General features: G+C 37.9%; 1 protein-coding gene across 5 annotated transcripts in view; it reads right to left on the reverse strand.

Moving 5' to 3' along the window:
- EML5 (EMAP like 5) overlaps nucleotides 1-14578 on the reverse strand; it is a 90970-nt gene extending 76392 nt beyond the window's left edge. For all 5 annotated transcript variants that reach the window (XM_041471953.1, XM_041471951.1, XM_041471954.1 and 2 more), the window contains exon 1: nucleotides 14284-14578. In XM_041471953.1, the coding sequence (XP_041327887.1) occupies nucleotides 14284-14480 (197 nt within the window). In that variant the 5' untranslated portion in view covers nucleotides 14481-14578. The remainder of the gene's footprint in view (nucleotides 1-14283) is intronic.
- Between the last annotated feature and the right edge of the window lie 205 nt (nucleotides 14579-14783).

Raw genomic sequence — 14783 nt, forward strand, 5'->3', positions numbered from 1 at the left:
CTAAAAAAATCTTCTCACATGAAAGTTAGAAATAGCATATACTCCAGATTCATTTGGAGATAAATTTGCTAAGATAATGTCCTGTTATTCTTTAACAGCTATTAATATTAAAGAACTGGTGGTCCAGTAATGGGACATACTAGACCCTGATGGTAAGTAAGAATCCCACCTAAAAAAATATCCAACGGCCTTCTTTCCTTACAAGACAATACACAGACTTGACCAATTATTTAAACTATTATTACATATGAAGTGTCAAATATGACTCTCCTAGAACCAGCAGCAAGGGAACAAAAAAAAAAAAAAAAAAAAAAAAAAAAAAAAAGAGAGAAAAAAGAAAAAGAAACAAGGAAACCAGAAGTGCAAGATCTGTGGAGAGAAGACAGTGCAATCAGCTGTCAGTAACTCAGGAGACAGTGCAGCTGTTCAGCTCCTTTGGGTCTCTAGATTTGGTGACCCAAAAGAGATCCCTTAACAAATCAAGAAGTACTAATAAATGATTTGGTTAGGATGTGTCAGCCACAAAGTTAGAAAGCAGTCCTTTGTTCCTGAACACATGGTGAAAACCATACAATCCTACAAAGTAATCACAAATTTTTTAAAAATGCAGTTTAAAATTAAAGAGGAAACATCTATTTCCCATTCTAGCCAGTTGATAACAAGCTACTTTACTAAAAATTATCATGCCATAGCCACTTAATCATGGGGAAACTGAGACAAACACGTCTATAAAATATGAACAGAATTAATTTCAAATAATTTTTGTAATGAAATACAGTCTAAAAATTACTCATTTTTCAGTGCACAAAGACTCATTCCATTGCTGAGTTAGAAATCTAAAGAATAAATTATTTAAGGTCAAAGAAGCATTTATGCCAAATTTTTCAGCCAAGACCATTTCAAAAGTTACTTTTCAAAGGAAGGTTATTTTGGATGCTTCTGACCATAACTTAACTAAATTAACTTGCTTGACATACAAATTTCTCTTGTTTCTAAATCTTCACTACTACTAAAACTCTTTGAACATCCCTTTACCCAGTCATTACGATTTGCTTCTTCTCTACGAGATTTAGAACAGTTTTTAACCACTAGATTAACCTTCATCTATTACTTTAAAAATTTATACTAGATCTTCTAGTATCACACAGAAAAAAAAAATCACAGAATGTACCATTTTCTTTCATACTTGTGAACAAGTATATTAAACAGCAATTCAGTCTTTTGTCCTATGGGAGAAAATGAAATATTAATGAAAATCTCTCAATGTGCAGGAACTTATCATCTGAATATTTGAGTGGATTCACAGAACAACCAGTGACAATTTTTGAAAAGTTCTTCTTTTATACAGAAAGATTATCCTGACAAAATAAGGAGTTGGTTTAATGTAAGGACTGGTGAGGAGAAGGCAGTGGCAGAGCTGCTATTGGAAAAAGCTGAGATAAGCACAACATCCCTTCTGTGCTTCAATTGACTGCACTTCATTGCCAACCAAAGAATGAAGTACAGTCAATTGAAGCACAGAATTAATAAGAAAATAAGAAAAATAAGAAAGAAGCTTTAGAGCAGAAGAAAACACCATCTTGCCAGCCATGGACACTGCAGATACACGAGATTTCTTCAGGAGTTCTTGAGTATCAGGCCTACAGGTGTTCTGCAGGTGTTTGACAGAGGTGTTTTCCTACAGAAAAAAGTCATGGATATCTCTAACACTGGTCACAAATTGACCATCCCAGCACCTAACTTTGCACCAGAAAAGTGAAAGGAACCAGGATACTACTTAAAACTGGGACAACATCTGAACTCTTGTTTAGAAAAAGGCTATAAATACGCTATAGAGGCCACAAAAGTATTTACACAAAAGACTGTCTCCTAAAACAAACAAAATCCCCACATGTACCAGAACCATAAATAAAACAGGAAAGAATCATAGGAAAAGTCGAGAATATTAAAGGGGACTCAGAAGTCAATGTGGAGTTAGTAGGCAATGAAAGATGTCACCCATGTAGGCTCACAAACTTAATTACTGAAAACCAGTAAAAAGGAGAAGATGGATAAGGAGCATTCATGTGTAACACTCTCAAGAAAATACAAATCTTCTGCTTAAAAATTATGTTTATCTCAAGAATACTGATCCAGTTGACTAATCCTAATGAGGAACATAACATAATCTAATACTCATAAGCATATGCTGTAACCTGTACAAGACAAAACCATGATTATTTATAAATTATTACTGAATAATATTTCAAAGGCTATTCATTTTTGTGGTATTAATTTATATGGCAGAAGAAACTGCAATTGAAAAAAACAGTGAGCAAAAGAGGAACCTGTAACTAAAAAAACACAAATATCATCTAATGTGCAAACTTGATCTGAAAAAAAAAAACCCAAACCAAACATTTACCAGTTCTTCAAATACTTCTTTTATTTCCTCAAGTACTCCAGAAGGCTTTTTTACTTAAAATGTCACACTCACCACAATAAATCTTCAGGCAATTTCCAAATGCTGTCAGATGCCTTATCTTGATCTAAGATAAAGCATCATTCACCTTGCTTGCTCTTGTGGAGGGATTATAAGCAGGGAACAGGGATTAGCATAGTTCTAAAAGTCAGAAGAAGGTTTATACTGTTGTCAGCTAACCAAAACATAGAACTAATCCACTCATTCTGCGTGCAAGCTGTCTTGATGAAATGGAGACATCTCACCCCCACAACTAAAATGCATAGTTTCTTTAAAGTGATTTTTACATTTAAATACATTTTGGGTTTGTTTTCTTTTTTTTCCCCAGTGGCATGTATATATAATATTTGTATGCACTTCTGTCACACTCTGACATTTACAGGAGCTTTGCTCTTGAAATAAGTTACCCTATGGTTCAAAAAATTGAAGGGTCACTGTTATTTTTAAAATATCCAACTAGATTTAGTCACAAGAAATGTACCACATAAATAGAAAGAATCAAAGCAGTAAAACACTCTTTTAGAACATTGTCATAAAAATATGTCATATCTACAAATTTCATTCTCAGGGTAAAGTAAAACATACATTAAGTAATCAGGAGTGAAAGGTATGAGCATTGTGAGAACACAATGATTTTAATGTAACTATGAGCAATTTCTAAACATGACTTTCAGCTTGGACACATTTTCTTTATTATTAGGTCTGGTCCTTTGCCTCAGTTGAGTTTCTTTTCTTTCACTTGAATTTTTCACCTGAATCAAGTATTTTATTTACATAATAATTTCATGCCAAATATCTCATCAATATACTTCATATGAAGCCAAAGGAAGTTTAAAGTGTAATACTTTCTGTAGTATTTAACACAGTGTAAAAGGCAAATGAATGATTTCTCTAAATGTAATCTGTCACCAATGTGGCTAAACCACCAGTGGAAGCACTACTGCAGGTACCTCTAGAGCTGATCATTTTGTTCACACTGATGTTATTCTCTCCAGTTACGCCACACACTCTCTGGACACATTTCTCTCAGTTCTTGAATTCAAACCTCAAAAAAGGAGCCTCTAAAAATATTTATCAAAGATGACACCATGAATATTTGAGCAATTAGAATTTGGACATTACTGTTAGACTGGAAGATTCAGTTTTGGGATGGGTTTTGGGAGATTTATGTGGAATTTTTGGGTTTTTTTGCTAAAATGGCATGTTCTTTTAAAGCAAAATAATCAAACTGACCTTTGCATACAGTTATGAGGCTTGATTCATCCTGTCTGCAGCCCAAAGCAATAGGCACTACAAAGGAATTCCTCTGAAACAGCTTGGAAGATCAAGCAGTGAAATGAAATTAGAAACCTATGAAAAATGGTTGGAAGGATTGTTCACTGTATTTTCTGAAGGAATATCTGAATACCCAGGGCTTTCATAGAAGAATAAGCATCAGGCACCATCTTACAGAACTCTTTCAAAAGAAAAGGAGTCCAGCAGGAAGCCTCTCGACAGTAATGAGGATTCCCAGTTAAAGCAAAGTCTTTTGCAACTAGGCTGACAACAGCTACTCAGAAGAAAATACATAGTATTTCTTTGGTGATTTAATAATGCAGGTATCCTCTAGCAGCTAGGTAAAATAACAAGGAACCCTGCTTTTCAAACTGAAGTGGTCTCACAAAGACATCTTGCTTTAAATGCAGAGTAGTAGTGGTGGTATCAGATGGTACACACTGAAATTCTTTGTGGTTTCTACCTTTTGCAATATAAAAGATAGAAATCATAAACCTGGCCTAAAAATTCAATCATAGCTTTTGCTACCAAAAGTTAAGGTAATCTTGGCTGATTCTGACCTTTTTTGTGCAAATCAAGCACTGCACTTTCAAAGTCTATTACTATGGTAATAGCTACCAGCTATTACTATTACTATGTAATAGCTAACAGCAACGCAAATAATGATACTGGTTATTTCTTGTAGAAATGGAAGTCTTCTGTAGCCAGTGGAGTAATCAGAGCAATCTGTCCTCTAATGAAGGTGATTTGTATGTATCTATAACATTCTGTAAAGTGCTTCACTGTTACACCAGGGGAAATTCATATTACACCGGATGACACACCAGAATCTCATTGGGCAAAATATCTTCACTACATGTATTTTGAAGAGAACATTCAACACCACCTAGGTCAAATATTCAACCAAATTATTAAGATGGTTATGGGAGCTTTCACATTCTGCTACATAAATTCAAGGAAAATTACAGCTTTATTTTTCTTTTCAAGGTATTTCAAGTGCCCAGTAGCTTTGCTTACCATGTGAATGTAGCAAAACCAATAGTTTATGTCAAGTCAAAAAAAATACTGTGAATAAGTAAATTTCCTTGATCATAATATAACAGCATTATCATTTAAGTATATCTTAACAAATCTAAATTTTAATGTGAGCATATGCCTAATCTTTATCAGTACAGATTAGACACCTTTGCCACTTTTATGAATAACAAATTACTTTTCCATTAAAGTTGTTGATGCTAAACAGAAGTGCTGTCTTAAATCACAAATACAACTCTGCAAACTGTGTAATAATATTTTGAAAAACTAGGTAAACTATATTTTGAAGTTTAAAAAAATCTCCTTGATATATCATAAAAGATACTACTAAAATCTATGGATTTTTTAGCTTAATGTCAGTGTCAGCTTAAACTTCAAAAACCTCAAAATGTAGATGACATGAAACTAGAAATATCTTTTTGCAATTATGTCAGGTTCTGTTTCAAGCACACATCTTTTAAAAAAAGCCTACAATGAATGCTTGTGTTATTAATTACAGTAAAGTCTAAACTAATTTTTGGTATGTCATACAGAACATGTACACTACCTTTTCAATCTAAAAAAAATTAGAGTGGGATAAAAAAATCAACATTTCAAAATTATTGAAACATGCTAAGTTACTGCCTATCACTACCATAATAACACAGCAAACACAGTATGTTAACCCTATAATGCTGTTAAAAAAACAACCAGGAACACAGCCTCCTTTCCTCCCTATATCAAGAGAATAACTAACATACTTAACCATTGAAAACACAGGTAAGAAGAAATATAACTTCTTTGACTGCAATTTGGAAAAACTAAAAGATTAGGGAAGACCTCAAAATTACTGCAGAAATACTCCAAAATTTTTAGGAATCAATTATTAAGCTTTTGGGTACCTTGCCTGTTCTTCTCAGACATTGTCCTAGAGCCTCATGTTGTTGCAATAGTTCTGAGAAAGAAGACCCAACTACCAAATGAAGAAAAGCATTTTCTACAGCACCAAGACATTTTCCCATTTAAGTATTGACCTGACCTGACCCTGCCTGTGAGCACTGACAGAATCAGATCAGAAGGTGATGTGACTGCTGGCTATGAAAAGCACAATGCATGAAAGCAAGCTCCTAAGCCTAGCTCTTTGCTGTGTTGATCTACTTTAATCAACTTCTAGTATGTTTTATACGTTCAGTTCTGGTTTGATATTTTTGGTATTTCTATTTGTGTAGTTTTAATTAGGAAAAAATAAAGTTTTCAATGGTATGCAGGTGTATTAAACAGGCTTATTCTAGTCATACTTCAAACTGAATCCAGGAATGTTTTTATTCTGTATTCCTAAAATATTTTCATTTTATCAGAAAATCCAAGAAAAATATTTTTTTAAAAAGATGTTGTACAAAACTGTAGATTTAAAAAAATATATATTAATGAAGTTTCAACACTAAATCCCTCAAAAAACATCTTTCAGATAGTATAACAGGTCTAAAACTACTGACAAAACTTGGTTTTCCTGAGAGAGAAGGCACATAATTTTGTCTTTCATTTCTCCCCCTGATCTGTTTAAGATATGAACCCAAATCTTCCCTTCAGACTTTTAAACATTTGACAATTTGAGACCACTTGGCATGAAAAGCTGCAAAGAGTTTAACTGGGACTTCACCTTTGTGAACCACAAATATAAAGTATAAAAAGGTCAGCAGGATAATTATCTCACCGAGTAAGAAGAACTTCTTACCTTCTGCTGTTAGAAATGCCATTTTTACTGATAGACAATAGATACTGAAGTTAGAGGCTTATAGGAGGACTGCTTAGTTTAATTACAAGACAATTTAGGTTTTAAGTCATGACTTTTTTCATGGAGGGAAATAAACTGACTATACTCAAAAAGATCATCTGGAAATGGTAAAGTGAGTTAATTGATTTATTGTAAGTATAAACAAAAAAACATGACACCACATATGCCCTAAGAATAAGCTAAGGAGAATACATGATTTTTCAGCTGGAAATATAAACTTTCGGGGGAAAAAGAGAAATCATTTCCTCAAAACATATTCAGAAAAGAAAAATGCCTTAATGGCTTATTAACAAAGTGCAATAGCTTGGTGATTTAACCTGCTCAAGTGATTTAGGTGCCTGTATTTGACAGAATGGTACATCACATGACTTCAGCATCACATTGCTTTCATCCCTTGAAGCAAGAACATTGTTTCCTCATCAAGTGCAAGAGAATGAACCCCAGCTGCCACATTTCAGCAGGAACCTACCAGCAGATACCCCAAAGTCCACTCTTTGTTACAGAAAATACTGTTAAAGGTATTTAATTTCACAGTAAACATTCTATTGCATACCAAAACCCCACGATCTCTAGTTCATATCTAATTTTCTTCAAGAAAAAATTAGCTGGAAAATTATTTCCTTAACCAGATTTACATAAAATCATTTTTATTTGAATTTTCACATCGGAAGAAAGTAACAAATAATGTTTGTAGTCAAAACACTGAAACTTTCAAACTGAACCACCAGTTCTGGAAATTCCTACTGTTCAACATGGGCCTACAGGTTTTATTTTTGGTTGGAAAGTTACTTGACTTGTCATTGAGCACTACTGAAAAGAGCCTGGATCCATCTATCTTCTTCACACTTTTGCTTCATCAATTTATTATATACATTGATCAGATGCTCTCTGAGCCTTCTTCCCTCTGGGCCAAATGGTCCCAGCTCTCTCAGCCTCTCATCAGGAGAGATGACCAAGATTCTTCATCATCTTTGTGGCCCTTCCATGGACTCCCATTAATAGTTCCTCATGTCCTGAGGAGCCCAGAATGGCACAGAGTACTCCAGGGACAGCCGCACCACACTGAGCCAAGGGGAAATTCTCATACCAAGGACCTTCCTTGGGAACTGAGAACAAACACTGGTTTCCCAACACCATACCTAATAATCCACCACACCTAATAATCCAAACAAACACTGGTTTCCCAACACTATACCTAATAATCCAGGCTATGTGCACCTTGTATGTTTCCTAAGTATTAGTCAAGCTACATTTTGAGGCGTCTCTACGCATGATCCATTTCACATTTGAAGCATAACTATAAAATGGAATTTACTCCTGTTTTCCTCCAGTTATTAGAGGCTACAAAGAGGGATGACTGGCCTTCTTTGATGGCTATAATTATTGAAATATTTTGGGAGATTACCTTTCTGCAAATGAATAAACAACAGATTTCTTTTCTACAAAGAAAATATGGACTGTATAGAATTCAAGTGCATACAAAGAATTTCTCTGCTTAAGCTTTCTTTCCTCTGTCACATTTATAATTCAAAAGACACAAGAGGTTACATATGATAATTAGAAATTTTTCCTTATGTGGCAACCTAGTATTCATTCTGTTACACTCCCTGAAATCCAAAATACACAACTAATCATTAAATTCCAAGTGAAAATTCATAGATCTGCTGCCAAACCAATCAACAGAATTTCACCTGACAAAATGCTGTAGCTGTGCTTAGTATCCATTCCCTAATATTTGTGCTTGACTGTCATCTGGAGTTAGGTCAGAAACATACACCATTTATTCCAGACAAGAACAAGACAATAAACCTGACAGCAGATACCCCAACATTCAATTGCTTCAACTGTTTGTTGAGGTTCTTCGAGAACTCTTAAGGTGTCAGACGACTGGGGGAACACAAAACATGGAAAGAAACTAACTTCCCCCTACGTTCTTGTGAAACCTGTTTGTCTCTTTCTGAGAAGATATCCTCTTTTGTTCATAATTTTTTTTTTTGATTACTAGAATCTAATGAAAAGGGATCAAAGAGAGGCAGAATGATACAATGAGGTGGTAGAAATACTCAGCATCTTTACTAAAAAAGTCCAACAGCAGGTCATCCAAAGTCATAACACTGCATAGTTAATGAAAAGAGAGGGCGAGGAAAAGATCTGTTGCCATTCAAAACCAGGATGTGACTAATCACTGCACTGCTAGAATTTCTGCTTGCAAACCACAGCTGACAGGCACACAGAGGAAGGCTGGACCTGCCTCCCAGAGAGCATTATCTAGGAGCAGTCTTAGAAAGCAGCCGACAGAGTCCAACAGTTCCTTAGATGTTGATGGCTAGACTAACACTCAGAGTGTGACAATAAACAGATAAATCAGAGTTGGCAGACAGCACTAACACCAGAGAGAAGAGATGATTTTAGTGGTTTTGGTTCTCACTAGAACCTAAGTAATGTTGACACTAAAATGAAATGGTTTATTTTGCCTTGGAATACAGGATCAAAACCAGAGTATCTTAAGCAGGAGATTAAGTGGAAATTTGAAATATAAAAAGATGACAGTGTTAAATAAAGTGCCTGAAAAGATCACAGTTTAGTGGCCAGAGGTTTGACTGTTTTTATTCCTTGGGAAACAAAGTTCAGGTAATTCCTAGAGTTCACAGCAACAAGAAAAAACTGTCTTAAGAAAAGCCATGATTTAGACAAGCAAATTATTTTGCTGGAAACAGCCAAACCCTGTCTCTGTGAGAACAGAGACAAATGCTTTGCCATTCTTTCTACCTGTCTTGCATATACCTCTGCTCTCTGTAAACATGCAACTTTCCTCTCTACAGTCTTGGATACAGAGGGGCACAAAGGTGGAAAAGAACCAAGTTTTAACTAAACTGAAAGTACAACCATTTATTTCTCCTCTGTCATTGTAGCATGGTATTGGTTAGTTTCTGTTACTAGAACTCCTAATAATGAAGAATTTCAATGGCTTCTGAATAATCTTTTAAGTTATGTTTGCCCTAAAACCAGAACACTACATGAGTCCTAGGGCAGATGAGGCATGATTTCTTTCCCCCAACTTAGTTCAAGACAAGGAGAAATATACAGACTTCAGATGAGAAGGGAAATTAACTTAGACACAGCCTAGAGTTGCTCAATAGCAGAGCCATAAATGCCATTATCAGCAGAGATTCAAGAGTTCTTACTAGCATAAAATGTGCCAGCTGCTATCTCAAGCAATAAAACCTAAATGTACTACAAACATCTTAATCAAGTAGTCACAGAGATTAAGTTCTAGGAAGAATATACAAAAGTATTATTATTTGCCAACTAGCTGACATAATGGATATTAAAAAAGTAGGACAGATAACAGCTCTTCCTCATTTGTTTCCTTCTGACAGAGAAAGATAATTCTTTCTGTGACTGGCACAGTTGTGTGGTTGTTTTGTGTCAGCATAAAGATAATGGTGCACAAGGATAATAACAAGTGCTAAAGTTGGAAATCAAGAACAGACATCATGAAAATCAGAATATAAAATCTTCCCAGGTCTACTAAAGCTCTCAAAAAGAGGCACTGGTTTAATCTTATGTTTTGATTTTATTTTTCAATAGTATCATCAATGCCATACGAAAAGTTAATTCCCAGTAAAATTCCAGTACTCTGAAGAAAAAAAAAGATGGTCACAGGGCTAGAAGTATGGAAGAAGGAAGGGAAGGAAGGGAAGGAAGGAGCAAAAAAAAATGCATCAAAAGGAAAAATTATTCTACAAGTCACCTTGGAGCATGTCAGCAGTCTCCTTGGAGCACATCAGCAAAGAGAATTGTCCTAGTGACACGAAAGGCTTTTGCCAGTAGACAGCCATTTAAAATGGTGGATAAGTTCAGGGTTTCCAATCTTCTCATATATATATATATATATATATATGTGCTTTAGCTAGCCCAAACAAATAAGTAGCCTCAATGTGAGTATGAGTTTTACAGTATGACAAATTAATACTCTGAGGGGACATCTTCTGAAATCTTAATTCAGATCAGATTTAAATACAATCCCCCTAAGGTGTCTCTGAAATGGGAAGATCAGCCAACATCAAAAACCCTACAATCCTCTAAACCAATAAAATTATGGAGAACAAAGTTAAGACCTGCCCTGAACACCAAGATACTGTTCCTTCCTCAGCTACCAGAAAAGCAAACCATTCTACAGATCACAAGCTAGTTTGGTGATGCATGCACTTGAAACCAGTAGCTTTGCAGGAATAACTTGCATTTTCATTCAGTATTAGTATCTCCTACACATACACAGCCATGGTTGGACAGGGGAACTTATCTTCCAGATAAACACAGCAGACAACCAAGTTATACTGCTGGCAACAGATCAAAGCCAGTCACCTGAGATTCTATGTACAAGATTGTTCTCCTTATTTACTCCTGAAAATATAAGAAACTCAGTTAATTGCACTCCTGAAAGATGCAAATTTTCAAAGCATGTCTGCATCTAACACTTTCCACAAGTGTTTGCATACATTCCTGGACCTCAACCATAAAAATATTCAAATGAGTAAGAAATGGGAGACAAGTGAGATTGAAAGCATGTAACTGTATTCTCCAGAATACTGAGTTGATTTCTGGAAAATAATTCTCAGAAGAGATAAAAAAAAAAAAAAAAAAAAAAAAAAGCAAAAGCTCACCAGCAAGCAAGAAAAGTACTTTTAAAAATGGATTACAATGGAGATAGTTCAAATTTAAAAACAAACAAACAAACAAACCACCAAATCAGACAAATAAAAGATATTTTAAATTATCCTAATTATCCTCTTCTAATCTAAAAGAGTTTTCAATAGATCTGAGGAGCAAAACACTGAAAGAGAGCTCTCTTACTATACAGTTAACTGAGGCTGAGGAGTTTGGGGTGTGGGCCCCATGAATAAAATTAAGATTAGACACTCATACTGAAAACAAATCATGTTAAAACACCTAATCATATTAAAAAATATTACAACAGATTTACAGGGTTTCATTAACCAAAGCAGGTAAAACTTCAAAGCAGAACAAAAACTAACTGCTAGTGTTAGAAATTTCCTATGACTGTCCATTACTCAAATACTGTTTTCTACTACTAAAGAAATGGTGTCTGACTTCAGAACTGCAGTTCCTCTCTCCTGACTGATGTTTACAATTACAATGTCATCCAAAGAATGCTAACAATATAGAAGTTCTCATAATGAGGAGTACTAATAATATCACCATGTAGTGAGCAATATTTATGCTTAGTCCTTGTAGCTATGGAGCTAGGTTCATGAAAGTTTGATTCTTTAAATACATAAGATTTTCAGACTCCAGAACTGCTTTCACAAATTAGACCCCATACTTGTAAAAAGACACTTAATCCTCCCATTGCTTTCACTAAAAAATCCCAAATATGTCAGCATTCACAATACTTGCTGAGACTGCTTGAGCACAAAATATATTCATTCTTTTCCAATACAACGGTTAAGTTTATCTTCAGAGAGAAAATTTAGTAACACTGATTACTATATTATATAATCAAATTTTTGCACCTGCTTTCTGGGCTTTGGGTTTTGTTGTTGGGGTTTTTTTGTTTGTTTTTTAAATATTTGACCTTCCTATGTCTCCTTTAAATATTAAGAACTAACATGTTTAGATACTCAAGTTTAGTCAGCAAAAGTGTGAGATGGCATTTAAATGGTACCACATTGCATTTTAGAGAAAGTAGCAAGAGAAAGACTTATCAATGCAAGTCTAATTGTACTATGAGAAATAGCCACGCTGCTTCTAAATCAAGCATTCCTCTTTATGCATACTAATATTTCTGTGTAGCTTTTGCATTTAAGAACCACCCAGAATTCTAACTGCAAACATATAATACTTTTATATTCTCGCAATATCAATACAATTCACAGCAGGAGAAACTGCTATATTTGAATGGGCCATGGTATCATTCAAATCAAAGTACATACACAAACCAGACACACTTTCTCTCCAGTTAGCTGACCTACAGCAGATTTTTGTTTGTTTATTTGTTTGTTGGGTTCTGCGGGGTTTTTTTTGTTTAGTACTATTCTAAACAATTCTGTCACATTTTAGCCAAATGTAGCACACTGTACCAAAACTGAGAGAGACTGAGCAAGAAACTGTTACCACATGCAAACAAAAATCTTGCCCGGTTGTTAAGTCAAACCATTTAATACTTGCGCTACAAGAAGTGCTACTGAAACAGAGTCATTCGGAAGCACTCCTGAGTGCATGGTATTAAATGTGTAATATTACACTGCCGTGACCTTAGAGCAAGCGGCGAGCCACCGCTTCCTCAGCACAATAGCAAGGTGCAGATCTGGATTTCCCGCAGCACCTGACATCACAGGTGGCTAGCAGTTCTTAAGAAAACAGTTTTTCCTGGATTAAAGTGAGAATGTTGAAACATTAAGCAATGCAAATAACAGCGATTCACACTCCTGACTCAACACCCCTAGTACAACACTCTGCAGTGGTACATTGACTACGTTTTCTTCACATATTCAGCAGCAAGGAGAAACATACTATGGAAGTGACACCCTTCTTAGGAACATTCACAGCCATACTTCAGAACTATTTAAATTCCTTCCAAAAGATTTAAACAAAGGAAAAAAGTGACCATTATGACCAAGTTTTCTAGTGTGTCTAAAAGCTTAAATGAAAGACATAGCATCTACTCTGCTCTCTACAGGCAATACCTGTTACTCATGAGTAACACATACAGAGGTATGCCTTGGAGCACTAAGCATCATAAGAACAAATTTTGTGCTGTAAACATACAAAAGATCTACAAAAATATCTACTGCTAGCTCTTACCCCAGCAGGAAGACCAAAGGAAATCAGAATTTAAAATCCATCTGCAATGACACCTACTGTAAGGGGAAAGATTGATGACTCAGGCTCACATCTGCCCTTCATACTCCTCAAATTCTCTTACTGATCTCACAACACCACTAGGCTTTCAAAAGCATCCTTGGAGTGGAAAGACATAAGAAATCATACCAGCACACTTCTTTTGCAACATCAGTTTGTAATTTTTTTTTTTTTAATGGACTCAGCGCCTAGTAACATTCCCTGCCAAATGAACTACTGAGCTACAAAAGAAGCCGCAACTTCTCAAGAAAGGCTGCTCTTTTAAGATTACCCTAAAAGTTGCGTGAGTTACAGGCAGGCCACTAATTCCCCATGTAATCGTCGCCTTTTAAACACCAGACAAAGGTCTACCTGCTACAGATTAACCTCCTCCGCAGCCCAAGTGCTCCGGGAACACACGCGATTAATGCTTCTCCTCCCGCCGGCCCTTTGACATTCAGGGGCGGCCGGGGACCGAGCGGCGACCTCGACTCCGTACGAGTTTCGGCACCGCACACCGGCGGCAGTGGGGGACACACAACACGGCTGATTAAATCCGACAGCTAAAAGCCATTTCCAGGCTGTTTCTACCCACGGCGAAGCCCGGGCGGGGGGGGGGCGGTGAGGAAGCGCTGACTGTCCTTGATGTATTTCGGTCCGACCCCCGGATCCCCACAGCACCGGCGGGACGCGCACCACCGGCGCTGCCCGGGACGGCACCCGGGGCAGGCGGCGGCCGGGGGACACTCGCGCCCCGCTCCAGGGGGAAGGGAGGAGCGCGCGGGGGACGAGCCGGGCCGCGGGGCCGGGACGGCCGGAGCGGGTCGGAGCCCGCGGCGGGATGCGGCCCGGGGGCGCGCGGCGCCAGCGGTACCTGATGATGTCGTCCTGGTGCCCCAGGTAGAATTTCTGCCGGTGCTCCCGGGGGCTGTAGACCACGCCGACCCCCGCCACGAAGTAGACGATCTCTTTGGCGGCCGTGTAGTAGAGGTTGTTGCGGCACTGATGACCCCGGTAGCCGTAGACCCACTCCAGCCGCAGGTGGCAGCTCGGCGCGCTCCGGTCAGCCATGTCCACCCGCCCCCGCCAGCCGGGTACGGCTCGCTCCCGCCGGAGACCCCGCGGGAAGGGGGCGACGGGCCGGCCGCCCCCTCCGCTCGGCTGGGTGCCCGCCGCGCTAATCCCTGCCCGCCGACATGGATGCCCGCCGCCGCCGCTCGTCCGCCGCCGCCGCCTCACAGAGGGCGCCGCCGCCCGAGCGCGCCTCGCCGCCCCGCGCCGCCAGACATGGCTGCGCTGAGACACCGCCCGGGACGCGGAGCGAGGGCGCGGCGCCGCTCCGGCCCCCCCGCGCCCCGGATGCGCCTGCGCCGA

Source organism: Pyrgilauda ruficollis, unplaced genomic scaffold, assembly GCF_017590135.1.
Source record: "Pyrgilauda ruficollis isolate IOZ18807 unplaced genomic scaffold, ASM1759013v1 scaffold28, whole genome shotgun sequence".
Classification (NCBI taxonomy): Eukaryota; Metazoa; Chordata; class Aves; order Passeriformes; family Passeridae; genus Pyrgilauda; species Pyrgilauda ruficollis.